The 26,445-nt window shown below is 49.5% G+C and overlaps 1 protein-coding gene across 1 annotated transcript; it reads right to left on the bottom strand.

Moving 5' to 3' along the window:
• Window positions 1-11,416: 11,416 nt before the first annotated feature.
• On the bottom strand, window positions 11,417-17,777 carry LOC111824366. The gene is given in 4 exon segments (XM_023748312.1): window positions 11,417-12,304; window positions 12,307-15,114; window positions 15,117-16,597; window positions 17,301-17,777. Coding segments are annotated over 4 exon segments (5,010 nt in total). The 5' UTR covers window positions 17,423-17,777; the 3' UTR covers window positions 11,417-11,705.
• Window positions 17,778-26,445: the final 8,668 nt, after the last annotated feature.

Raw genomic sequence — 26,445 nt, 5'->3', positions numbered from 1 at the left:
TCAGAGCGGAGGTGGCACCCAGAGGCTCAACTGCCAGGGTGGCGGGGCTGGAGCAAGAGCACACAGAGGGACTCGGGAAAGCCGACGTGTGCACGGGCTCAGCTCTGCCGTCAGATGGAAGAAGCCACCAGGTGATTTCTGGGCTGGGCAGAGCCTTGCCCAGGTTCAATATGTAATTAAATTAAATGATTAATTAATTAATCCTGGTAACCTCCCACCTTGAATGGGTAGACTAGCACTCCACAATAGGTATAATCAGCCACTATCATTTTAGAGAAATTAGTTCTCCTTTTAATGCCAAAATATTACCTGGTTGATAAATTTATTTTTAAAAAAATTAGGCCCAGCCAGTGTGGCTCAGTGGTTGAGTGTTGACCTATGAACCAGGGGGTCATGGTTCAATTCCCGGTCAGGGCACGTGCCCGGTGTGGGAACCATGCCAGGTCCCTGGATAGTCAAGGCCAGTGGAAGCACAGAGGCCTTGTCATCAATACACCAGAATGGCCACAGGCCGCGCTGGGCATGTGCCTCAACGGGATGTTCAGGACTCTGAGCCTGGGAATCCTAATCAGGCCAAGATACCGTGAGCGGGTGCAAGGCCACGTGGTACACTGTGCCCTTCTGTGGCCAGTATGATTGATGTCACTGTTGGCACGAAGCCTTCTTTGTGTAAATAATGTAAAAGTAGGTTACTGACCAGCTAGCTGGCTGGAGTCGGCAGGAGTGAGAAGAAGTCTGCTGGAGAGAGCAGCTGGGATGGAGGGAGAAGAAGTCTGCTGGAGAGAGGGCAGCTGGGATGGAGGGAGAAGAAGTCTGCTGGAGAGAGGGCAGCTGGGATGGAGGGAGAAGAAGTCTGCTGGAGAGAGGGCAGCTGGGATGGAGGGAGAAGAAGTCTGCTGGAGAGAGAGCTGGGATGGAGGGAGAAGAAGTCTGCTGGAGAGAGCAGGTGGGATGGAGGGAGAAGAAGTCTGCTGGAGAGGGCAGCTGGGATGGAGGGAGAAGTCTGCTGGAGAGAGCAGCTGGGATGGAGGGAGAAGTCTGCTGGAGAGGGCAGCTGGGATGGAGGGAGAAGTCTGTTGGAGAGGGCAGCTGGGATGGAAGAAGAAGAAGTCTGCTGGAGAGAGCAGGTGGGATGGAGAGATGGAGAAGCTGCTGAGCTGGAGCTCAGGTGCGGCTATGATGTGAGGTGGTGAGTCTAGGAGGCAGCATGTGGCTGCTCAGCTGAAGCTGTGGGTGCAGGGACGGATGCTGCTTTATGGGGAAGAGGTATGCTCACCAGCCGGTGTCTGCTGCCTGCCTGCATGGACTTGGCTGTGGGGACTGTTCTGTCTGACGGCTGTGTGGCCACTGGCTCCTGCAATAAGGACTCATCCTTATACACCCACAGCCTCTCGTGGCTTCTCCGTCTCCCAAGACCCCCTGCCAGCTCTGCCCAGACTCAGCGCCAGTCAGACTGCGAGTCTGCGGTGCTTGTGCCGGGCTCCCGTGGGGCTGTGCTCTGACACCCGGGTTGCAGGCCGGACCCCCAGTGTGGGGCGTGCAGGAGGCAGCCAACCAGGGATCCTCATCATTGATGTTTCTCTCTCTCTCCCTCTCCCTTCCGCTCTGAAATCAGTAAAAAATATTTTTTAAAAATTGGGAAAGGCCAGTAGGACTGGCCACAAACGCATTGCAGGCAAATGGTACTCTTTACAAAAGATAACGGAGCATGAAAAGTTTGGTCTGAGATGCTACCCCGCCTACCTTCCTTGGATTTCATTTCGTTCCACACCTATCATGCGTCCGGTCCCGTCTGGCTTTGTCTGGGATGCAGCATGGTCTGGTTGGCCTGAGGTCACAGGTTCCAGGGAACAGAGTCTGCCACTGACATGTTCTCCCTGAGACACAGTCACAGCCTGCTCTCACTTTCCAGGGAGAGTGACATAATGGTCCTCCTCTGTGGTGAATGACCGAGTTCTTTGCAAAATCTAATCACAAATCTGAACAGGCAGTAAATTTGTTCCTGCTTCTATTTATAGAATTTCAAACTTTAAGCTAAAATGGGCATAGAAGCTGCTCTCAGAGAATCCAAACCATGAGCATCAAATGCTCCTGAGAGAGTCGGGTTCCACTCAGGTCTCCACTGGGGGGTCAAGTGTGCCAGGAAGCGGACCAGAACCCTCCAGGGGACAGAGCAGACCAGCAGCACGTGCAGAGCCTCCCTCTGGCAGGTGGGCTGCGAGGGTCCCCTCTGCATTCTGTTCTCATGTCTGAGCCACACCTGGAAAGTGCTGCGGCCTCCTTGTGCCAGGGCTCCGCTGCCTGGGGCTGGAGTGGGTCCGAGGCTGCTAGGCCAGGGGTGCCGAGAGGCAGGTCAAACAGCGAGAGGACACTAGCCCAAGATGACACTTTTGATATCGAGGCACAAGTGACATTGTGGATGCAGAGCTGGAGGGGCAACTGGACACAGTCCCTGCCCTTCAGGGGCTTGGGGCAGGGACAGAGAACAGAGAACTGTAAGTCTGTTCTCACTTTCACGTCCTCTCTGACCACTGGGCTTCATGATGGGCAGCATAAGTACTTCCAGTTTTATGAAGCCCAACATGAGAACTACAGTTTTGGGCACTAAGTCCCATGTTACTAAGGACTATGTCAACATACGCTTGGAATTGCAACACACACTCTCACACAGTTTGTTTTTAAAACATTAGGAGAGGGACATAGAAGACAGTGCTCTGACCGCTCCCCAGAAAGAAACGAATGTGTCTTCTCGGGGGTTCGGGTCTGTTTCACATCTTCATGATTCCCACCAGGAGGTGCAATACTATGCAGCTGTGAAAAAGAACTCTCACCATTTGCAACAGCATGGAGGAACCTGGAGAGCATTATGCGAAGTGAAATAAGCCAGTCAGAGAAAGGCAAGTATTACACGATCTCACTCATATGTGGACTCCAATGAACAAAACAAAATTGATCCAGAGACATAGAAGCACAGAACAGACCCTCAACCCTCAAACCTCAGAGGGAAGGCGGGATGGGGTGGTTATTATATGCATACTAGTGTCCCAGTGCACGAATTCATGCACATTGAAAGGAAATTAAAATATTTTAATATCGCTATTCATTCTTTTCTTTATAATAGAAGCATCAACCAAATTCACAAATTCACGATTGACAATGACAGATAGAAACACGCATGTGATTGGCGCCAGCGAGAACTTTGTATGTGCCGTGCATGGGCAAGTCAACTTAGCCTTTTATAGACATAGAATAAACTTGCTTCATTAGACCTGCTTTCTGATGTAGCTAAACTTTTCCAGCCCAGTAAAGCACCCCAACTTCTCTTTCAGGTAATTGTCAGGAAGCAGATTATTATTGTAGATCATGCAGGGAGAACAAAGGTAAAATATTTAACTGCAGCAGTGTTTGACTATATTCTGCGCAGTGAGAAAACCTGAAGTCATTTTCAAGGTCCACCATTTCTTACTTCTTTTCAGTTGGGTCAAGTTTCTAAACTTTCTAAATTTCCATTTTCTGGCTAATGAAAAGAAAATAGGATTCCACCGAGTCTCCTATCTACCTACTCCAGGACTTCTGTGAGGATCAAATGAGATGAGGCACGGGAAAACGCTTCACAGACCTTTCGTTTAACTGTGAAATGTTTGCACCTGGCTATAAAGGAAGTCATGTTCCTGGGCTGAAGAAACTGCAAGGAGGCTAGTCGCTAGGGAAAGGAGCCAGGTGTTGCTATGTGACGTTGTTACCTGGCACCCACAGTGGCTGTTTCCTGGCTGGGCTGGGCTGGGCTGCATTTTGTGCTATGGGGTCTTGGCAGCATTGGCTGCAATTTGGTGGGGTGTCACTCCAGGGTGGTGGCAGGGCCTATGTCCCACTTGGGGGAAGCCGAGTGTTGGTTTGTCAGCGCCAGGTCTGTGGTGCCATTTATTTTTAAGCTAGTAGCCTGGTGCACAAAATTTATGCACATTAAAAGGGAATTAATTAGTGGAAATATTTTAATATTGCTATTTGTCCTTTCTATATAATAGAAGTATGAGAGATGAAAGGAAATTAATAAATGTATATTAAAATAATATATAAATATAGTAATAAATAAACAGTAACAAAAGGATATAACAACAGAGGCATGATATAAAAACGACAAAAACATGATATGAAAACAACAAAAACATGACATAAAAACAACAAAAACAAGATATAAAAACAACAGTGATGCAAACAATGACTGATAAATTGATTAAACTTATTCTAATATCTCCCTGTACACCACATTAAGAGTGAAAACATTTTCAGAGTGCTTGACTAATTTCCCTTGTGCTGAAGTATTTAGAACTTTAACTTTAATGTCACATGCTCTTCGAACTCGAGAGAAAGCAACATCTAACTGACCATGTGCAAAAACGGTTTCAGGTAGGAATATGCCTACTCTGTCTAGAGTTTGTCCTTGTGATTTATTAATAGTCATCAGAAATGCTGGCATCACGGGAACTGTCATTGAATCAGTTTAAGTGGGAGGCCAGTGTCAGATGGGGACAAATCAATTCTTGGAATCAGAACAACCTCTCCCTCTGCAGATCCTGTTAATACTTCAACTTTGATAATGTTAGGTTGTAATCTTTTGATAATCTGGTACCATTACAAAGACCCCATTTACTATTAAGATTTCTCAATAGCATAATGATTGCACCCACTTTCAATTTTAATTTATGACATGGCATTCCTGAAGGAGTAATACTATTAAGAAATTCGATGGGAAAATTTTCCTTTACAGCATCATCTGTGGAATCAATGGAATCATCACTCAAATATGTGTGAAAATCTCCATCGAGCATATCCAAAATTTCTTCATTTACTTTTTGAATGTGCTCATTTTTTTGGACATTTAGATATAGTTTTAATATTATCTATAGATATAGTATTTCCAAAGGTAGCTTCAATAATAGATCCATTACAAATCATTTCAAAGGGGATTTCAATAATATCCATTCCTAAATGAAAACTGCTATCAAGTTTGCCATCTCCAAGTTTTACTAACCATTCACTATAAGCAGAATCCTCTGATCTCATATTTGTTGTAAGAGACACTTTCTGAAACATCCCCAAACATTGCAGTACTTTAAACTCGTTTGTACTATGGCTGATCGCATAGCATGCGTTACAATACTGAGACATTGTCGAAAATCCCCTCCAAGAATGAGAACATTCCCACCAAACACAACATTCAAATTTCTCTTAGTAATCTGTCTATGGCGTTTATAGCATGACTGGATGCCATGGTGCATTCATCAATAATGAGAAGTTGGGCCTTTTTAATAGTTTTAGCAACCTCACTGTTTATATCAAGTCTAGAAATTGAAGTTTCATTTAGTGGAATGGGTAATTTATATTGGGAATGAAAGGTGCTTCCACCGAGAAGTAAATTTGCAGCAATTCCTGTAGATGCTGTGGGTAAAACAGTACTACCGTGACCTCTAATATAATGTATTAAAACTTTATAAAGATATGCCTCCATGCTCCGAGGGCCGGTTCCTGCCTCAAACCTCGCCCTCCCTGGAAACAACTCGGGGAGGGTGCAGGTGTTGCTAAGAGGACCCAGGACTCAGTGTGGCCACGCTCCGAGGGCAGTTTCCTGCCTCAAACCTCGCCGCCCTCGCGGGAAACAGCTTGGAGAGGGTGCAGCCGTTTCCAAGACGACCCCTGCAGGACTGACTTCCTTCAGGTTGGTGGAGCCTCAGTTGTGATGTTACACCCAGGGTTTTTATATAAAAAATGGGCAGTGCGCGTCATGGCAGCTCCTGCGTGGAGCATCTGCCCCCTGGTGTTCAGTGTGTGTCATAGCTACTGGTTGGATGGATGGTCACTTAGCCTTTTATATATACAGGTATGCATAGCCCATGGACACAGACAGTAGAGTGGTGAAGGCCTGGGCAGGGCAGGTGTGGGGTAGAGAGGGTCAATGGCTAAAAACAATCAAAGGGAAATCTACAATACTTTCAACAATAAAGATAAATTTAAAAAAAGAAAAGCTAAAGCAAATATCATATGATCTCACTCATACGTGGTATATTTTTAAAAAGAAAACCAAAAATAAACAAACAAATAAAGAAACTCATAGAGGCAGACAACAGATCAGGGGCTGGGCTGGGGCTTGGACTTGAGGCGGAGAGAGGGTGAAGCACGTAAAGGGCCAACTGTCCGGGGACCAGCGGCGGCTGGACTGTGGAGTGAGTGCAGTGCAGCCGGACTGTATGATGTTGCACGACTGACCCGTGGGGACTGCAGTAAGCGAGGGCCACGTCCACTCACACACACGCCGCATCGGGAAGCTCCTCGAAGGGAAGGAGGTGGGACCCGCGGGCACCTGAGTTCAGGGAGGCCTCTCAGCGAGGGGCGTGGCGGGAAGGCATTAGAGCAGCGAGAGGGAAGCCAAAGAACTTAACGTGCGCGACCTGCAGAGCCAAGGAGCACGCCAGGAGAGACCGTGGTGTCTGCAACCCCGGAGGGAGCTGGTGCCCAGCAGCACGGCCTTGGGGCTGCCCCGTGAGAGGCCTCGGGTGAGGCTTAGCCTGGGTACAGGGAGGCCTCTGCATGAAGGTCCTCATGGGAGCTTGTGAAGGTTTGGGGAGAAGGATTTAAGCAAGAACGGGACTTCCTGACTTCTGGGGACAGATGGATTCTGAGAGCCCTCGGGGGTTGCTGGGGCACCAACAGCAATCCCCGACGCCAACCAGGGTCCTAATTCCATTCAGTTGGCACTGACCACCTGCCGGTGTGCAGACCCCACACGTCAAGGACAGTCGCTCACAGACTGCCTGTCTGCGGTGCCAGCCAGCCAGCCCCAGGCTTACCTGCACCGGCAACCAGCCAGCTCTCCATGCGGGAGTTCCCGTGACCCCTCGTTCACTAACCCGCTAGCAGGGCTCGCAGGACTCACGGAAAGCACCACGCTCACAGCTTTACCGTGAGGATGGGGTCGGGAGCCGTCTAGTGGGAGAGGTGCAGAGTTCCAGGTCTGGGGAGAGGGGCAGAGAGCGTCCAGGCCCTTTCCCATGGCATCTGGGCCTGTCACCCCCGCAGAACATCACGTGCTCACCACCCGCTGAAGCTTCAGTGGCCAGAGCTTTCTTGGGGCCTTAGCCAGTCTCCCCACCCTGCAGGTTGGGGATGGGCCTGAAAAAGTTCCCACCCTCTAGCCATGCGCTTCTTCCTGGTGTGGCCAGCCCGCTCCGCTGGGAGACTATCCCAGGGCCCCCTGGCCCCTCATTAGCATCCGCCCAGGTGTGGTGGGGAGGGACTCCTCATGAATAAGCAAGGGCGCTCCAACCACAGGCACTTCCAAAGGTTAGGAGCTCTATGCCAGGAAGAGAAACAGGAGCAGAGCGATGTCTGTTCTCTTGTATCACAGGACGACAGGGAAGTTGGCTGGTGACCAATCGCACTTAGCAGTTGAAGGGACAATGGAGAGGAACCGGCCTATGGAGAGCTGGTCAGCCAGGAGGAGGGGGCCCGGAGGGAGGAGGAAAGCGGCTCCCCCAGGAGCCAGGCTGCTCCGGAAAGGAGCCCACAGCCGCCTCTGGCGTGAGCCCCAAGGAGGAAGCAGGTGGGGCGAGTCCTAACGCAACCCCCCCTGTCACTCCCTTTGCTTTTGAGACAACCTGTTTAAGAGCCGTGAAGAGACACCTGTTGGTAGGAACACTACACGCTCCAGCAGGAAGGAACCTCCTCTCATGAGCCAGTTTGTTTTATTCTTTAAACCCAGAGCTGAGCCTGTCGGTTTCTGGGCCGGCAGGGTCGCATCCGGGACCTCGTGGGTCACAGCCACAGGCCTGCCCTCCGGCCGCCAGGAAGTGGCTCGCTGCTGCCATCTGTCACCCCTGCACTCGGCGTAGACCTCCCAGGAGAGACAGCTAAAGCGCCTGCGCCTTATCCCATGAACACAGGTGACGCGTGAGAGCTGGCCCTGACCCTTGTTGCACTGATGCCGAGGGCAGGGCCAGCAGCACCCAGCTCTCGGATTGGGATTGGTGAGGCCCGGGTTGCCGGGTTGCCGCAGTCGGGGGAGGGCCGAGGCCAGGAAGCGCCTGAGTGCAAAGTCCCAAACCACAGGCCGGGCTCGGGGGCGGGGCGGGGTCAGCAGGCCTCGGCTTTTCCCTGCCCCGCGCAGGCTCCCAGGAGGCTGAGGTCAGAGGCTGCCTGTAGGGTGTCCCACCACAGCTCTGTGCTGACTGAGAGCCCGCAGTCTGTGGGAATAGCACTCGACTCCCGACACCAAGGACCTTGAGCAGAATGGAGCTGAAATGTGATGGGACAGAGCGCATAACTGAACTATGTGAAGGGAATCCTGCAACCCACGCCCACCTGCGACAGCTGGGACCAGATCTGGGACTTCCAGGCCAGGCCCGAGGACCTGCTCATCTGCACCTACCCTGAAGCAGGTGGGGCGGGCAGGGAGCAGGGGAGGGGGCGGGAAATGCCTTAATAGTGAAATAAAGAGATGACCGGGTTTCAGAGGAGGGCTGCTGGCTGGGCAGAGTGAGGGCCACAGCAAATCGCCGTGGAAACTGAAACTAAAATGACCTACAAGTTTTAAGCGTTTAATTCTTCCAGCGACGCACATTTCGTTTTACTTCCTTAGAAGAGCGTGAATAAAACAGCAAAGAACAAAAGGGCTCTAGACTTGTTGACTGATTCGTTCCCCAGGCAGGCCTTCCTGTGGGCCTGGTACAAAGCCGCTCTGTGTGAGTGAGCAGGAAAGGGACCCAGGCTGATTTGGGGACGGGTAGGGGAGCTGTGGTTCTGCACTGCTGACCCGCTCAGCAGCCCTCAAATCTGCAGGTCAGAGGCGGAGAGCTGTTCTTCCTAAGTGTCCCAGTTATGCCCCAATTAATTAATGATCTGTCTAGATTTAGTGGGACATACGCAGGTGACCAGGGGTCAACAATAACGGCCTATCCCCTGGTACTTCAAACCTAGACAGTTGAGCCGAACCGGAACACATGAACACACAGACAGAATTAGTATGCAATCACACCTATTCCTAGTGGGTCCTAGGCTCCAGCAAATGCGCCCGGCGATGCGCACCGAAAGACGGACGATGAAGACAGAGACAGACAGGCGGCCGCAGTTGGGTCAGGCTCACACAGCACAGCAGTCAATCAGGGGCTTGTCTCACGGAGTGACGTGGAGTCCGCCTCTCATCAGGCAGGAGACGTCCACTGAAGAAAATCTGGTCTTATATAGCCAGTAGTAAACAACTTGTGTCTTATCGGTGTGGGCCAGACGGTGTGCCTTATGCTAGGAGCAGGGTGTTTACACTTTAAGGGCTTAGGGCATTCACATCAAGATAGTGGGGCGTTCACCACATTTTGGAAGTTACAGAGTATTGGGGTCTTAACATGTAACGCCCTGGATGCAAGCCGCTGTCACAAAGAATCAAGAGACGCTTTTCATGCAAATAGCAAAGGGTTTATTGTTTCCAACATGCTGGGGTTCACAGCTTACTCTGAGGCACAGAGAAGCGGCTGCAAGCCCCGACCAAGAGTTTAAGCACAGGTTATATACTTTTCAGCAAACGGGGGAAGTAATCTGGGGTCATTCTACTGGAGATCTGGCGTCGTTGTGAGTTAATGCCTGTCTGGTTTCTTATCAAGTTGTTTGTTTCTCAGTTTACTCCCGGGCTGCAGCTATTTCCTGTAACCTCCCTGGCTGCAGCTGTCTTCCATAAAAGTTGTAAAAGTTGTTTGTTTCATCCGCCCCTTCTGACCTTCCTGATTGCCCTGGTGCCGTTTGTTTCATCTGCCTTTTCTGGCCCTTCTGACTTGATTATATTGGCGCCTCTCATTCCCCCCTTTTTCTGTGGACGGTTTCTAATTTTAGAGACCTTCAGGCTCAGCTAAGGCTGAGTATTGTTGCCTGATTATAAGGAGTTTAATGTCCCCTACCCTCTGTTGTATGAATTTTAGAATTTTATTTATAATATAGGGTTCTATAGAGAGGATTAATAGCAGGATTATGAGCGGTCCTGCGATTGCTGACAACAGGGTTGTTAACCATGGCGACTGTGTAAATCAAGATTTAAACCAACTTTTCTGCGCCTCCCTTTCCTTTTGTCGCTCGGCTAGCCGCTGCCGAAGTTTGGTCATGGACTTTTCTACTACCCCTGTATGATCGGCATAAAAACAACACTCTTCCCTGAGGGCTGCACAGAGCCCTCCTTCCTGCATAAACAGGAGGTCGAGACCACGTCTGTTTTGCAGGACTACCTCTGAGAGCGATGTGAGGGAGTTTTTAAGGGCAGTTATAGAGGTTTCTAATTCTTTTAAATTTTGATTTATAGCAGCCTGGAGCTGATGCATATGGCTCGACCCCTGGATAAGGGCAGTAGTTCCAGTTTCTATCCCCACTGCTTTTTCAACTTTTAGGAGGACTGCTATAGTGAGAGACACTGGTTCCCTCTTGAAGCGGGTGACACGCTCCCCCACCACCTCCTCGAACGAACTTGCATCATGATATAGTATTCGAGGAAACAAACGGACCATAATATAGAAATGATGAGAACTATTGAATACAGCAGTGGAAATACAAGGGGTCAGACCGGTACTGCAGGCCCACCAAGTTCCTGCCTTTGGAGTCAGATATCCAGCTGTGGAGTTTATAAAGACAGTTCTGGCACAGAGTTGCTGGTGGCTCAGTGGGGGGGTACCTATGCAGAGTCCTCTGCCAGAAATCTCAGGGAGGGTTAGTTTGTGATCTCCTTCCCAACTGCAGGCAGAGCTTGTGGTCAGGGTATAAGTTCTGTTTACTGCAGTCCCCTTGTAATAAGGGGGTGTTGCCGAGAGGCAGAGCCAGCAGGATCGAGTCAAATTACTTTGGGTTGCATTAAGAGCAGTGTAGGCCTCACTTACGAGGTTAAACAGGGGGAGCCTATCACTTGGGCTTCTCAGGGTAGGAGCCCCACTACTCGGAGTCCGAACAGGGTTGGTAACCTGGGGAGATTCTGTTACTGGCCCCGCCAAGTAGTGGGGCCGGAGTGGGGAGACCGGACGGACAGCTGGATTGGGCTCCACTGGGACTGGTGTGGTCTCTTGTTGTAGTTTGATAGTAAACCAGAGACCAAAGTTATATCCGGAGGCATAAAATCTAAGCCTCTATGTTCTTCCCTTATACCAGTGGGAAAGCTTGTCCGCCCCTCTGCCTCGTTCTGTTAAGGAGATATTTAATCTATTATATAAAGCTTCTGTTTTATATTCCCCCTTTTGTTGTTCCAGTGGACAGTTATCCAGTCTGAACTGGATCGGGTGGTCCAATAAGCTGACCCCGTGGTTTTATACCTCCATGCTGCGCAATAAAGGGATTCAGGCCCACCACAGCTCCGTATTTTACTCCGACTATGATCATCTCTTGGGCAAATATAAAAGGTGAGGCGGCCCAGGGAGGTACGCTTGCCACTATTTAGACACCCCGGTGTGTGATTGTTACTGGGACTATTTCCATAATAGAGTAAGTGACGCCCCCCGGTTGCTGATGGAATTTTGTTGGGGTCCTCAATCTCCGGTATGTCCCATGTGTCTAGGCCGAGGGCTAGCTGGCATACGTCTGGAGATAAGGTAGGCCACCAGCTACCTGGAGTATGGACACCTTTGGTTGACCAGACTACTTGCCCTGTGGGGTTGATGACTTCCCAGGTTAAGGTTACAGGGGCATGGGGGTTACTTGCCATCGGTTTGGTCAAACAGGGGCTTACAGTGAAAACGAAGCTTAAGAGGGTTATCAGTCCTTTCCATTGTCCATTCAGGTCCCGGTGGCGGTGCAGGCTTGAGATGAGAGGCATGGATCCAAGGAGTGATGCCATCTACTTTTACCGCGGTCGGAGTGGTCAGCAGCACCACGTAAGGTCCTTTCCACCGGGGCTCCAAGCTGTGGGTCGGGTGCCTCCTCACGAACACCGAGTCTCCAACGTGGAAGGAGTGGGGCACTTTAAGGTCTCCTGGCTGATAAGCAGAGGCCAAGGGCTTCCAGACAAATTGCTGGATTCCCTCTAGAGCCTTTAACCTGGCAAGTAGAGGAGTACAGGGTAATAAGTCTTTATCTATGGTGGGTGATACTTTCGAAACCGGAGGTGGGGTTCCATACAGAATTTCAAAAGGGGTGAGATTATACATAGAGGGTGAAGGAGTGTTCCGAGCACGGAACAGGGCGTAAGGTAGAAGCAAGGTCCAATCCTGAACGCCAGTCTCTAAGGTCAATTTAGTTAAGGTCTCCTTAATGGTTCTATTCATTCTTTCTACCTGCCCTGAACTTTGGGGACATAAGCACAATGTAATTTCCAATTAATCCCCAATACCTTGGCCACTCCCTGACTTACCTGGGCCACGAAAGCAGGTCCGTTATCTGACCCAATTACCTGGGGCAGTCCGAATCGAGGAAAAAGTTCTTCCATAATCTTCTTAACCACCACTTGCGCTGTTTCCCTTCGGGTGGGGTAGGCCTCTACCCATCCTGAGAAAGTATCTACAAAAACTAAGAGAAATTTTAACCCACACTTGGCTGGTTTGATTTCAGTAAAGTCCACCTCCCAAAACTGGCCAGGTCTATTTCCCCTGAGCCTTTTCCCTTCTGGTATTTGCGACGGGTGTGCATTTACAGCCTGACAGGCTCGGCAGTTTCTTGCCACCTGTTCAGCTAGTTTTCTGTTTTCCGCAGCTGCTAGAGTGAAGGGCTGCTCTTTTAATAGCTCTTGCATCTTCCTGGTCCCTAAATGAGTGAGCTGATGTACATGCTGTAAGTAGGAGGTCGCTTGTTGTTCCTTACTCCCTGTGGTTACGGGCGTTGTGTCCTCCTCAGGAGTCTTGTTCACTAGTGCTAGAACCCCTGCCCCTTTAAGAGCTGCCGCCTTTGCTTCTTCGTCTGCCCGCCGATTTCCTGTGGCTACAGGGTCCGACCCCTTTTGATGGCCGGGGCAATGAACAATAGCTAATTTGGTAGGCAGTAGGACAGCTGCTAGTAGTCTAAGGATTTCGGTCTTGTTTTTGATGTCCTTTCCAGCTGAGGTTAACAGTCCCCTTTGCTGGTATATGGCCCCATGTACATGAGCCGTGGTGAAGGCATAACGGCTATCCGTATAAATGGTAGCCTTCTTCCCCTCAGCCAGTTCTAAGGCTTTTGTGAGGGCAATTATTTCCGCTTTCTGGGCGGAGGTCCCTTCTGGTAGCCCTGCAGACCATACAACCTTGTCTTTGCTAACTACCGCCGCCTCTGCGCATCTCTTACCATCCTGCAGGAAGCTGCTGCCGTCCGTGAACCAGGTCACCTCTGAGTCTGGCAGTGGAAAGTCTTTTAGGTCACGATGGATTCCTGCTTCTTCTGCCAGGATATCCTGGCAGGAGTGTAGGACCGGGTCTGCAGCCTCATCCGGGAGTAGAGTGGCAGGGTTTAAAGCAACTGGAGGTCCGAAGGTCACTCGGTCCTTGTCTAACAGAATGCTCTGATAGTGCGTGATGGGAGCATTCGAGAGCCACCGGTCTGGGGGTTGCCTGATGATACTTTTTAGCATATGAGGGGCCACAATAGTTAGTTTTTGTCCTAGAGTCAGTTTGTCCGCATCTTTGGCTAGTAAGGCAGCGGCAGCTATAGCTTTTAGACAGCGGGGCCAGCCCCCAGCTACTGAATCCAAGCGTTTGGACAGGTAGGCTACAGGTTTTTTCCAGGGTTCCAAAGTCTGGGTCAAGACCCCTTGTGCCACTCCCCCTCGCTCCTCTATGTAAAGGGTGAAGGGTTTTTCAACATCAGGAAGCGCCAATGCTGGGGTTGATAGCAGGGCTTTTTTTATATTATTAAAGGCTCGCTGTTGTTCTGACCTCCAAGAGAATTCTGTGTCCCCCTTCAGGAGCGGGTACAGCGGGGCGGCTAGCGAGGCAAATCCCGGAATCCACAGTCTACAGAACCCAGCTGTCTCCAAGAACTCTCGGAGTTGTTTCCTGGAAGTTGGTGTGGGGATCTGCACAACAGTCTTTTTCCGCGTCTCAGTTAACCAGTGTTTTCCTCCCCGGAGAGTATATTCCAGGAAAGTAACTTCCTGTCTGCATAGTTGGGCTTTTTTAGCTGATGTCCTATACCTAAGTCGAGTGAGCTCCTGTAGTAAGGAGCGGGTCCTGTATTCATATTCTTCCCGAGACGACGCTGCCAGCAGTAGGTCGTCCACATACTGGAGCAGGGTTACCTCCGGGTGCTGGGTTCTGAAGGCACCCAGATCCTGATGGAGGGTCTCATCGAAGATCGTGGGGGAGTTTTTAAATCTTTGGGGCAGCCTGGTCCAAGTCAGTTGCCCTGCAAGACCAGCCTCCGGGTCGGCCCATTCAAAGGCGAATAGTAGTTGACTGCTTTCGCAGAGCCGCAGGCAGAAAAAGGCATCCTTTAAATCCAATACAGTGTACCAGCTCCTGTCAGGTGGAAGGGAACTCAGAAGATTGTAAGGGTTAGGGACAGTGGGGTGTATGTTCTGTACTCTGCTATTAACTTCTTGTAGATCTTGCACCGGCCGATAATCCCCGGTCCCCGGTTTCTTGACGGGAAGGAGTGGTGTGTTTCAAGCTGACTGGCAGGGCTTCAGGACGCCTCCCTGCAGTAGCTTTAGAATATGTGGTCTGATTCCTTCCCGAGCTTCCTTATTCATGGGATACTGCCTCACCCGAATAGGAACTGCAGAGGTTTTTAAGGCAACCACTGCCGGAGGTTGATTTCTTGCCAGCCCTAACCTGGCCTTCTCCGCCCAGGCATCCGGATACTTACTAAGCCACCTTGTTACATCCTGTTCCTTTACCGGGGAGTCATACAGGCGGTATTCGTCCTCCATAGACATTGTCAGAGCTGTTACTACTGGTTGCTGGACTAGGGGGCTCAAGAACTCTACTCTGGGCCCTTCGGGGTTGAAGGTGATGCGGGCTTTTAGTTTGGTAAGCAGATCTCTCCCCATAAGGGGAGCTGGGCAGTCAGGTATCACCAGGAAGGAATGATGGACCTTTCCCCTTCCCAAGTCTAAAGTTCTTTTGGTGGTCCAGGCTCGGTATCGGCTGCCGTTGGCACCCCTCACCAGGGACCGCTTGGTTGATAGTGGCCCCACGGTGCTTGTAACGCCGAGTAAACAGCTCCGGTGTCCACCTCAAAGTTAATGGGGGTCCCCTCCACATCAAACTTTACCCTGAGCTCGGGGAGGGGATCCGAGCCCCGTCGCCCCTAGTCTTCATCCAGGGCCAGCAAGGTGGGCGGTTTAGCCTGTAGGCCCTTCCTGGGTCTCTTAGGGCAGTCTCTTTTCCAATGCCCGTACTCCTTGCAGTAGGCACACTGATCCGGGTCCAAGTTTGGTCGCGGCCGTGGCCCAGCACTGCCTCCCTTCCTGTCTCTCTCTTTACTGCTACCGACTACTGTGGCCAGGATTTTAGTTAATGCTTTATCTTTCTTTTTATCCCTCGCATTCTCTCTTTCTTCTCTCTCCTTTTCCTTACGTTCCTCTTTCTCTTCCTCCGTTTCCCTCTTATGAAAAACTTTATCCCCTTCTTTAACTAAGTCCCTAAGAGTGAGGTCCTGCAGCCCATCAAGGCGTTGCAGCTTCCGCCTTATATCTGCAGCGGATTGGCCAATGAAAGCCATGGCCACTGAAGCCCTCTGGTCCTCCGACTGCGGGTCGAAGGGGGTAAACCTCCGATAGGCTTCCATTAACCTTTCTAAGAAGACCGCAGGAGATTCAGCAGGACCCTGGACGACCTCCCTTACCTTAGCCAAATTGGTGGGCTGCCTAGAAGCTGCCCGGAGACCTGCCACGAGAGCCTGGCGATAGGAGGACAGATGCTCCCTACCTTCTGGAGTATTAGGGTCCCAGTTGGGGCGAGCCAATGGGAAGGTGTCATCAATAATATTCTGTAGCTGTGTCGGACGCCCATCTCGCCCTGGAACGTTCTTCCGAGCTTCTAACAGGATTCGATCTCTTTCCTCTGTGGTGAAGAGGGTCCCTAGAAGTTGTTGGCAATCATCCCAGGTTGGCTGGTGAGAAAACATAAGGGACTCCACGAGACCTGTTAACCGAGTGGGGTCCTCAGAAAAAAGGGGGTTATTATTTTTCCAATTATACAGATCAGAAGAGGAAAACGGCCAGTACTGGAGGGCCGGCATGTCTCCCCCGTTCCCGTCATCCACCGTAGGCCCATAGGGGCGTAGCGGCAGAGTGATAGCCACAGGCCCCTCATCCGGCGGGCGCCGGCTCCTGGTCCGCTGGGCCGGTCCACTGCCTGGCAGTGGCAAGGCGTCCTCAAGGGTAGAATCCGGGGAGGCCACCGACGGGGACATCGGTGGGGGAACAGGAGCAGGCGGCACGAGAGCAGGCGGACCGGGTGCCAGAGGCTGCAATCGATCGTCCTGCTGCGGTGCCCGGGCTGCCGGAGGCTGTGGATGCAATGGCAGGGGCTGAGGCGAAGCATAAGGCGGTGGAGAGTCTAGGAGGATGAGGTCAGGTTGTGAGTCCGGGAGGACCGGAGGGGCAGAGGGTGGAGGAGAGGGGAGAGCCGGCTTCACAGGGAGGATTGCCGGCTCAGAAGCAGAGACCGAGGACCTAGGGGAGAGAACCAGGGGGTAAGAAGGGCTTGACCCACGCCGGGGGGTTCTCACATAAGTCCTGCCAGACCAGGATATAAGGCTCCTGGTCTGGATGTCCGTGTCGGCCAGGCTGAAAAACCAGATTCCTTACTTCCCTTACAAGAGGCAGGTGGAAAGATCCCTCCGGGGGCCATCCACCGTTGAAGGAGGGCCACTTGGATGAGCAAAAAGCCTGCCATTTTCCCTTTTTGATGGTAAGGGAAAGGTTTTGAGCTCGTCCTTTGACCTCCGACCAATGGTCCAGGGTCAGAGACAAAGGAGTAGAAGTAGACTGGCCCATGATCGAAAACACACACACCCCAACGACAAGAAACAAAGAACAAAAGACAAGGACAGACACAACGCGTTGGGGCAAAAATCGAAGGATCCAAAAAGAAGGTTTTACAGAGCTAATTGACCTAGCTGGCAACAGAGTTTCAGAATCAGTATTTAGCAGACGAGAGGAATCCAGGCGTCCCTGGTCCTCTCCAGATTCCACCAGGGCGTCCCCCGGGGATGTGGCCTGCGACCTGCCGAAACGTCTGTCAGCCGCAGTCGGGGGAGGCTCACGCCCCTCCCCGACAGCCACCAGACCGAACAGATTTGCCAGCTCTGACAAAATTTTAGCTCTCAATATCTAAGCGATCGCTATTCTTATTCAAAAAGGCGCCGTCACTTACCCCAAGAAGCGTCTGTTGGAACGTTGGTACCCGAAGGCGGCTGCAGTAATCTCGGTGGAACCTCCAAATGTAACGCCCTGGACGCAAGCCGCTGTCAAAAAGAACCAAGAGACGCTTCTCATGCAAAAAGCAAAGGGTTTATTGTTTCCAGCATGCCGGGACTCACAGCATACTCTGGGCACAGAGCAGTGGCTGTGAGCCCCGACCAAGAGTTTAAGCACACATTATATACTTTTTAGCAAACGGGGGAAGTAACCTGGGGTCATTCTATTGGAGATCTGGCGCCGTGTGAGTCAACATACATATATCTGCTTTCGGTGGGGAGGGAATGTAGTTTGGAATTTTTCACTAATGATCTGGCTTTCTAAGTGAGTTAATGCCTGTCTGGTTTCTTATCAGGTTGTTTGTTCTTCAGTTCCCTCCCTGGCTGCAGCCATTTCCCGTAACCTCCCTGGCTGCAGCTGTCCCCCATAAAAGTTGTTTGTTCCATCTGCCCCTTCTGACCTTTCTGATTACTCTGGTGCCTGTCAGTATGTGTTTCTGTTGTGTGTGAGTGTCACTCGATGTGCCCTGGCATTTCCCCTCAGTCGGGGGAGTAGAGGTTGGGGTTCCGGTTTGGGAGAGCTCGGGTGAGGGCAGAGGAGGTGGGCAGGAGCCCGCAGCCATGGGCTGGGTGGGTACCTGTAGGCGCTGTGCCTCCTGAAGCCGCTTTCCCTGCAGTCACTAGCCGGGTCGCCCTCTTCCTCGCCCTCCCCTCCTCTTCCTCGGTGTCCTCGGAATCCAGGGCCGCCTCTGCCTCCCCGCCTCGTCGTCCTCTTCTCCGTCGTGGTCAACATACAACACACTATTTGGATCTGTGCCACGGAGCCCCTTATGGCCCCAGGCGCTGGGGGTTGGGTCGGGGGAGGTGGGGGAGGAGCTGGCGGCTGCTACCTGGGGTGACTGCTGCCTCTGCCGCCCCCCGCCCCGCATCATCTAGGTCCCCACCTCAGCCACCTCGTCCTGCCCGGGAAGTGCCACCAAGAGAGCGGAGCCCTAGATGGGTCCTCACGTGGGTGGGGGCGGGGCCAGGGCTGCCTGGGTGGGCTGGTATGTGGGTGGGTCGGGGCGAGGGCTGCCTGGGTGGCCTGCCCCAGTGGCCATTCAAGTTGAAGCTGGGTGGCCTGCCCCAGTGGCCATTCAAGTTGAAGCTGGCCGGCTGGGCGGGAGTGGCCGCCTGGTGCGGGCAGGAATGAGGCCCTAGGGAATTGCTGGGGCCTCACTCTGGACTGCCTTGAAGCCCTAAGTCCTATCCTCCATTTTGCCAGGTGACTGCTGGAACCAATGGTTGACAAGCAACAGGTACCACAGGCCTGGAGCAGCGTGGTCACCTGAGCTGCACCTCCCAGGAGCCTAGAACTGAATGAGCCTCACTGATGCACTAAAGCAGCGGTTCTCAAACTGGGGGTCGAGACCCCTTTGGGGGTCCAACGACCCTTTCATGGGGTCACCTAAGACCATCGGAAAACACATATATAATTACATCTTGTTTTGTGATTAATCACTATGCAATGAAAATACATCCTGCATATCAGATATTTACATTATAATTCATAACCTTAGCAAAATTACAGTTAGGGAGTAGCAACGAAAATAATTTTATGATTGGGGGTCACCACAACATGAGGAACTGTATTAAAGGGTTTCAGCATTAGGAAGGTTGAGAATCACTGCTCTAGAGGGAAATGTGCATGCTGTCCAGACTGATGCCTCCCAGTTGCTGTTATGAGTGTTTGCCTTTTAATATTAATTTGGAGACATACTTTTTATTTATTTATACTAGAGGCCTAGTACATGAAATTCGTGCATGGGTAGGCTGCCTAGCAGCTGCTGGGGGGGGGGGAAGGGGGAGGAGGGAAGAAGGGAGGGAGAGTTGCAGTGGGGCGGGGTGGGTGGGGAGGGCCTCTCTTCCCTGGCTGCCAGGCGGGACCTTCCTTCCTTCCATGCTGCCCCCTGGTTGTAGGGCACATCATACTGAGCCATGGAACTTATGGTCTCCCAGTCGAACTCCGGAGGAGACAGTTTGCATATTAGCCTAGAAAAACCCCATACAGTTTTATATATTTACATTCCATACCCTGCTAAATTTGCAGAAATGAAAGATTTTGCAACATAGCAACACAAGCAACTAAAGAATCTATGTTAGATACTTTTGTTTCTGAAGTCTCTAGGCTATTTCCCCAGAATGTGCTCCAGCTTTGTAGCAAATACCTTTTGTTACAGTCAGGGCACATACCTAGGTTCAGTCCCCAGTAGGAGATGTGCAGGAGGCAGCCCATCAGGATTCTTTCTCATTGATGTTTCCTCTCTCTCTCTCTCTCTTCCTCTCCACTCCTCTCTGAAGTCAATAAAAATATATTTTTAAAAGGTTAAGATGGTAAATTTTAGGGTATGTGCATTTTACCACAATTTTCATGCATTGGGCCTCTAGCAAAAACATAAAAAGCACAGAAGTCACCCTTCCACTTCTGTCTTAACATCCATCCAATTCCTTCACCCAAAACACCTAACATCACCAGTCTTTGTGTATCTTTCCAGAATCTATGCCTATACAAGCAAATCCATATAATCATGTAGACAGTTTCATATGGGGAGAAACTGAGGCCTAATACACTGTGATACAGGGGTTCAGTGAGACAGACTTGAGACACTTTGAGCTTGTTCATATATTAACAAATGATGCCCTTGTAATGGTTGTGGACTTGACTCCAGGCTCCAAGTCTTCCTCTGTATATCAGCCATGCTAACAACCTATAGATTTTTGTGAGCACAAAATTCCTTGAACCCAGCATGTAAAGAGGACACATGTGTCAATATAGTGTTTGGTTGTTTGGGGGGGGTGGGGGTGGGGGGGTAGGATTTCCAATCAAAATAACAGAGCCCTGGCCAGAGTGGCTCTGAGGCTTGTATGTTCTCTCGTACTCAAAAGGTTGTATGTTGGACTCCTGGTCATGGCAAACGCCAGGGTTGCAGGCTCAATACCTGGCAGGGGACATGCAATCAATGTTTTGCTCTCATATTGATGTTTCTTTCTCCCTCTTCTTTATCTTCTCTCTCACATTTTTCAAATATCTTTTAAACAATTTAAAAGAACATCACAGAATTTACTCAATCCCCAAGCATCCATAGAAGGGGATTAGGCCAGACTTAGTCGGACCATGTGTCCCATGGCTTCAGGTTCTGTGGAGAGGGAGCCTGCATGGAATGCATCACGCTTATAGGGAAGGTGAGGCAGGGACATTTATACAACCACCATGAAAGCTGTTGGATGAAAGAAATTATCTCATTAGAAAAGGGGACTGTTTTTCCATTACTTGCTGGTACCTGCTGAGCTAGCGATCTGGTGAGCCACTGAAAGGGGACAGGAAATGAATCTCCAGGACGGTCCCATTTGTTTCTCCTCACCTCCTGGATTCCCCACACTCACTGATCCCCATTCCCAGGCTGTGCCTTAAACACACTATGTATTTTCTGGCTCACTGGTCAACCCAGAGAAAAACACATGTTTTCATTCTCAATAAGGAACTTTGGGAGGTCACTTGGGCAGGCACCAAGAGAACAGCATCTGCAAACTAATTAACCACATAGGACCTGGAGGCCCTTGCACTCTGCCTAGAACCCCACCTAACCATTTCAGATAAGAATTCCAAATTGTCCCCATTTACCCTTTATTCTTATAGAAAATCTCATCCTCATTAGACAATCCTTGTCATGTAGCTTCTGTGCCATGTTTTGCTTGTATGTGGCATTGAGAGGTCTAAACGTATCCCTTAGCCAAGGCGGCCGCATTCTCCAGCAAAAGCCCTCCTAGAAACAGACACATAAATATGAATTCTGCGTTTCCCTTGTTTCTCCTGCCACAAAACATGCTGTCCTGTTTCCCAGTCCCACTGCTCCACTAGGGGACGCTGTGCTATTGTCCTCTGTGTGGTTGGCACCATTCTGCACCTCATATTGCTAAGCCACCAGCATTTATCTGTGGTCATTGAGGTCAATCTTGTTCACTCAGAATTTCTTTCACTCACTCAGGCATTTAAGTCTCACTGACTTAATGTGATGTAGTAATGACTCTCCTCTCTTTGCAGGAGTAGAGAAACCAGTACATTCAATTGGAATCGTGCGTCGAAGGATCTGTGTTGGGCACAGAAGTAAGTAGGTAGGTTTGGTGCTGGGCTGAGCTGGAGGGAGCGGAGGAGCACACACATGACCCGCAGTGGGGTCCACAGAGGCTGAGGCAGGACAAGTGAATGGAGTAGTGGCCCCACCAGTACGTTTCCTGAAATAAAGTCCTGAGGAGGGAATTCGTAGGCAGTTACTGCTCACACACGTTCTTCTTTACCCTTTATCTCCAGCAACTTCCTGGTAGCTATCCAATAGTTTAGAGGGGTTTCTGTTGTTGTGGTTTGTTTTTCAAAGACTTTTGATTCTTTATTATTTTTATTGATTTCAGAGAGAGGAAGGGAAAGAAACATGCTCCCCTACGACCCTGACATGTGCCCTGACCTGTAATCCAACATGGACCTCCTGGTAGGTGAGACGACATTGAATCAACTGAGCCACACTGGCCGGGCTGGGAGTTTTTTTAATTAAAAAAAAATACCAAAAACCTACTCTGAATTTTACACCAGCTTTAAAGAGTGAAGAACCAGCTATACCAGGACAGGGCACATATTTATCCATGATCTTAAAGGCTTGGGGGGGAGGGGGGGGAGAGAAATAGGCTCAGGGACCCAAATATTCTGAGAACCCCAAGGCCTGTTGAGAGGGGAGAAAGTGAATGATCCTCTATGGATAGGAGGTCAAATGTATTATAAATAACTGGTGAGCTAGGGGGACAGAGCACCAGAATAACCTATACCAAGGGTGGGCTCCTTTTTGTGAGTGGGTGCCAAAACCAGCAAAATCTCTGACTCAAAATTCTTCTGCGTGTCAACCCTAATATTTTGAGAACATGTGTGGACGAAAGGGGCCACATGCTGACCTGACAAGCTCAGGAGAGGCCTGCATGGCAGTTTTGCAGACTTTGGAGACCTAAAGTAACCACAAAGGATGGTCTGAAATTAAACCTTAACTAAAAGCAGTTATGGTGGGCAGTTACGTCCTAAGCCGATATCTTCACTGACAAGGTCAACCTTTACCGTAACTGAGCCTATCTGTCTTTTTGCATCTATGATAACATACCCTTGAAATGTCTGGGTAACTTATGATTTCCCTGTATCTGGAGCCCCTGGGTACAGCCAGGTGTGCTGGGCCCAGGACAGATACCACAAATTCCTTCATCATCATGTTAATTGTTCCTGCACCCAACTAAGTATGTGTCCGTCATTTTACTTTTTATCCTATCACAGAGGTCCCCCCTCCCCCCCCTTCGCTTAATCCCACCTCCTTAAATCTGTCACCAATGAATTTCATGTAATCCACCTATGTCCCTCCTTTGATTGCAATGTATAAATACAATTTTAACCCCGCCATTCTCCGGAGCACTATCTCAATTCGTTGAGGTTCTGCTTCCAGGCATATGTCGACAGTTTGGCTCAAATAAACTCACAAAAATTCTTTACAGATTTCAATGGTTTTTTTACGTTGACACATGTTACCCCTACTTGATGTTATGCCCAGATTCCAAGATCCCCAAAAAGCCACTCTGGGAGCCAGTTCGATGCAAAAGCAGAAGGTCCTTTTATTTTGGTCTAGCTAAACCGACTCTGCTTCCCGCCGGCCCGACCCTGCTCCCGGCCGGCCCCGGCGACAAGAACAGAGTCCCCACCCATGGGAAAAACTGGCTTTAATAGGGGGGTGGCGCAAGGGGATTGTGGGCCCTGCCGATTGGCCAGGCGTGAGCCGGGTCTTGTTACACAGGATGTGGTCATATCTATGGCGCGCATTTCCCTTGATTGTCATTGGTTAGTTTAAAATCCCGGGCGTGGCCAGCAGAGGCCTGGGCTTCCAGGAAGAAGGCTACACGTGGCCCCAACATGGAGGATACAGGCAAGATGGAGGGGAGGGCATAGCCCTCGCCCTTTCACTTGATATCTCTTAAGGTGTACGTATTTGAAGAACCTTGAAGAAATCATAAAATTCATTCGAGCGACAAAAACACAGTATATGATGATGAAAAATACATTTATTTTTTAATGTATACATGTACACTGATAGTCCGACAGAAAACTTTATGACTCCGTTTGATATTATCAGTGGGACTTTTGCTGCTGCATCATTGATGACAGAGATTTTACATCAGGTTTATATTTCGTGACCTTCAGAAATATGCACAAGCTACTACTTTCATCCATCAGGCTACTCCTATTATGTGACTTAACAAAATTCATCACTGAGAACAAAGATTCACAAGTGCATGTGGATGAAAACATGGAGAGTAACGCTGTTGCAGTTTTTTAAACAGAAAAAATTTTCTGCAATGGCATTCCAAGTCCTCAATAAATCGTTTTCGACACTATTGAAATTGCTCTTCCCCTCTCTCGTCAATCCATGTCTATGGTCTTTTAGATAACTTGTTATGTAAAATTATTTTTTTAACTAAGATGCACCTACACTGAATTTATCTGAAAAATAAAAAAGTCGATATTAAGAAAAAAATTGTAAATGGAAGTGTTAGGTCAGAGAGAGCCCAGGATCAGATACATGCAGGCATGTGATGAGACAATGGACTTCCCCTGGAATTTCTCACAGATCAGCGTGCCAGACACAGATACTGGCTTCTCCCTGACCACCCCCACACAGATACTGACTCCTTCCTGAATTCCTTGCGGACCCCCTGCAGCTGAAACTTCCTCAGCTAAATACCTCAGCTCAGGTCCCTGCCCTCAACCAACCACAGTATAAAAAAAGCACCCCCCTCCTTGTTGGCATGAATCCACATGCCCTGTCTTTGGAGTATGTGGGTCTCCCAGGGACGCAGAAATAAACCTTTCCTTTTCTTTTCTTTTCTTTTCTGATTCACTCGACTCTTTGTTTCTTACGCCGCCTCCTGAGCCACCTAACCTAACAGGAAGATTATAAGAGAGGGTTTCAAGTGCCAGCAAAAGTTACTGGCGTGCCATGTTTGCAACGCGAGCCAGGGGTTGCCCACCACTGCCCTATACCCCTGGGGGAGGAGGTGTCCGCCAGTTCTCAGGGACTGAATGTATTGGGGAAACAAGGGAGAGAAGACCTCTTCACCTGGTTGGACCACACTGCTGCTTGAGGAAGTACTGGCTTCCCCAGGGATTCCAGCTTCAGCCCTGCTTTTCTTGCCTATGGCCCTTCTTATTTGCATATAAATACTTGACTATTTACACTTTCATTCCTTACATCAAGGCTAGAGGTAGCTATGAACTGACACATTTGCAATACATGTTTAATTAGGCAGAAGATGGTCTTGCTCTGTGAAGGTATCAGGCCCTAGTTTCTCCACCTGTGTCAGAAGCAGACTCGGACGTGTCCATCCTCCTTAAGGAATCAGCAGATTTACTCCGCTCCCTGGAGTAAGAAGAAGACAAAGGTCAAGGCTTTGACTCTTGAAAGATACAATTAAACTATTCATTATTCCTCGTTTTAGATAAGAATTCTAAGTGTTCCCAATCATTTACATTTTCAAGAACGGTTCCTGCTCCTGTGCCTTCTGCTCCCCCTTCTGGCTTTTCTTCCTGCCAAATCTATGCTTGAGTGAAAACGACCGCCTGCTCCAATATCCACGTTGCTAGAAAACAGATGGGGAGACATGAACTCTACGTTTCCCCTGCTTTGTCCCGCCACAGTACTTTGTCCTCCTCAAATTTACCTCTATATCAATGTCAGACGAAGATGTGAATCTGGGGAAAAGGCTGCTTGGAGGAAAATACATACCAACAGTTAGTGATTCATGCCATTCTCCATGTCTCTCACACATACAGTTCTGGTCTTATTCGGACTAATTGGGTACTTGGGTCTATATTCCTGAGCAAAATCACCACACACCTGGGACCTTGAAAATGATAACTTGCATGCTGGGCTTCCAATTCTCTGTGACAGTTTAAAATGGCCCTGCAATGTCTCTGGGAGACCTATGTATGTAGGTTCGCATGGGATATAGACAGAATTTTCAGTGTGTTGCTTACTGCATTTTTAAGCATGTGTAGTGTGGACAACAGGGGTCACAAGCTCAGGGGAGGCCTGCATGGCAGTCTTGCAGACTCAGAGACCTAAAATAACCACAAAAGATGGTCTGAAAATTAAATATTTAACTACACACAGGTTATAGTGGGTTCTCATGTCCTAGGCCAATGTTTTCCCTGACAAAGATCAACTTAGATTTTTACTGAGCCCATTTGTCTTCTTGCCTCTAAGATAACATATCTGTGAAATGTCTGGGTAACTTGTAAATTCCTCTTTTTTCTGGACCTTCAGGGTGCAACAAATAGCACCAGGGCATTCCCTCATTGTTATGTTATCAAGTTAATCGTCAACTGTTAATTATGTTGAACTTTCCTGTATCCATCTATGTAAAAGCAGCACATGTCCATCATTTCACTTTTCTCCTATCCCAGAGGTTTTCCTGCTTTGCTTTATCCCACCTCCTTAATCTATCACCAGTGGATTTCATGTAATCCACCTACATCCCTTTCCTTTGATTGCAATGTATAAATACAGATGTAACCCGCCATTCTTTGGAGCATTACCTCAATTCCTAGAGGTTCTACTTCCCAGCATATGTTGACAGTTTGGCTCAAATAAACTCAAAAAAATTCTTTACGATGGTTTTTTTATGTTAACAGTAGCAAAAATTCAGCACTCTTTGGGGTCACCAACCTGCACCCTTCTCTTTGGCTTGAGCATGCCTACCAACTCCACCACTGTAATGACAGAATGGCACACATTGCTCCTATAAGGTGACATCCTTCAGATGCTTGGTGGTTTTCGGATATGCGTATCCTTGATGACCTGTGTAGTTTCAAGAATGTCCTTAAAGTGACCACAAAGGTTTAAATCTCTTGACTTTCATGATTTTGTGGGGTTTTCTGACTCAAGTGAATAATGAGCCATTTTCTGAGGTCACCTCTGGCCACTTACAGAAAGAGGAAGTTACTCTCCTTAAAAAATTCTAATTTAAAAATCACCAGACCCATAT

Source organism: Myotis lucifugus, unplaced genomic scaffold (assembly GCF_000147115.1).
Source record: "Myotis lucifugus unplaced genomic scaffold, Myoluc2.0 scaffold_1262, whole genome shotgun sequence".
NCBI lineage: Eukaryota > Metazoa > Chordata > Mammalia > Chiroptera > Vespertilionidae > Myotis > Myotis lucifugus.
This window is presented reverse-complemented; position numbering and strand designations above follow the sequence as displayed.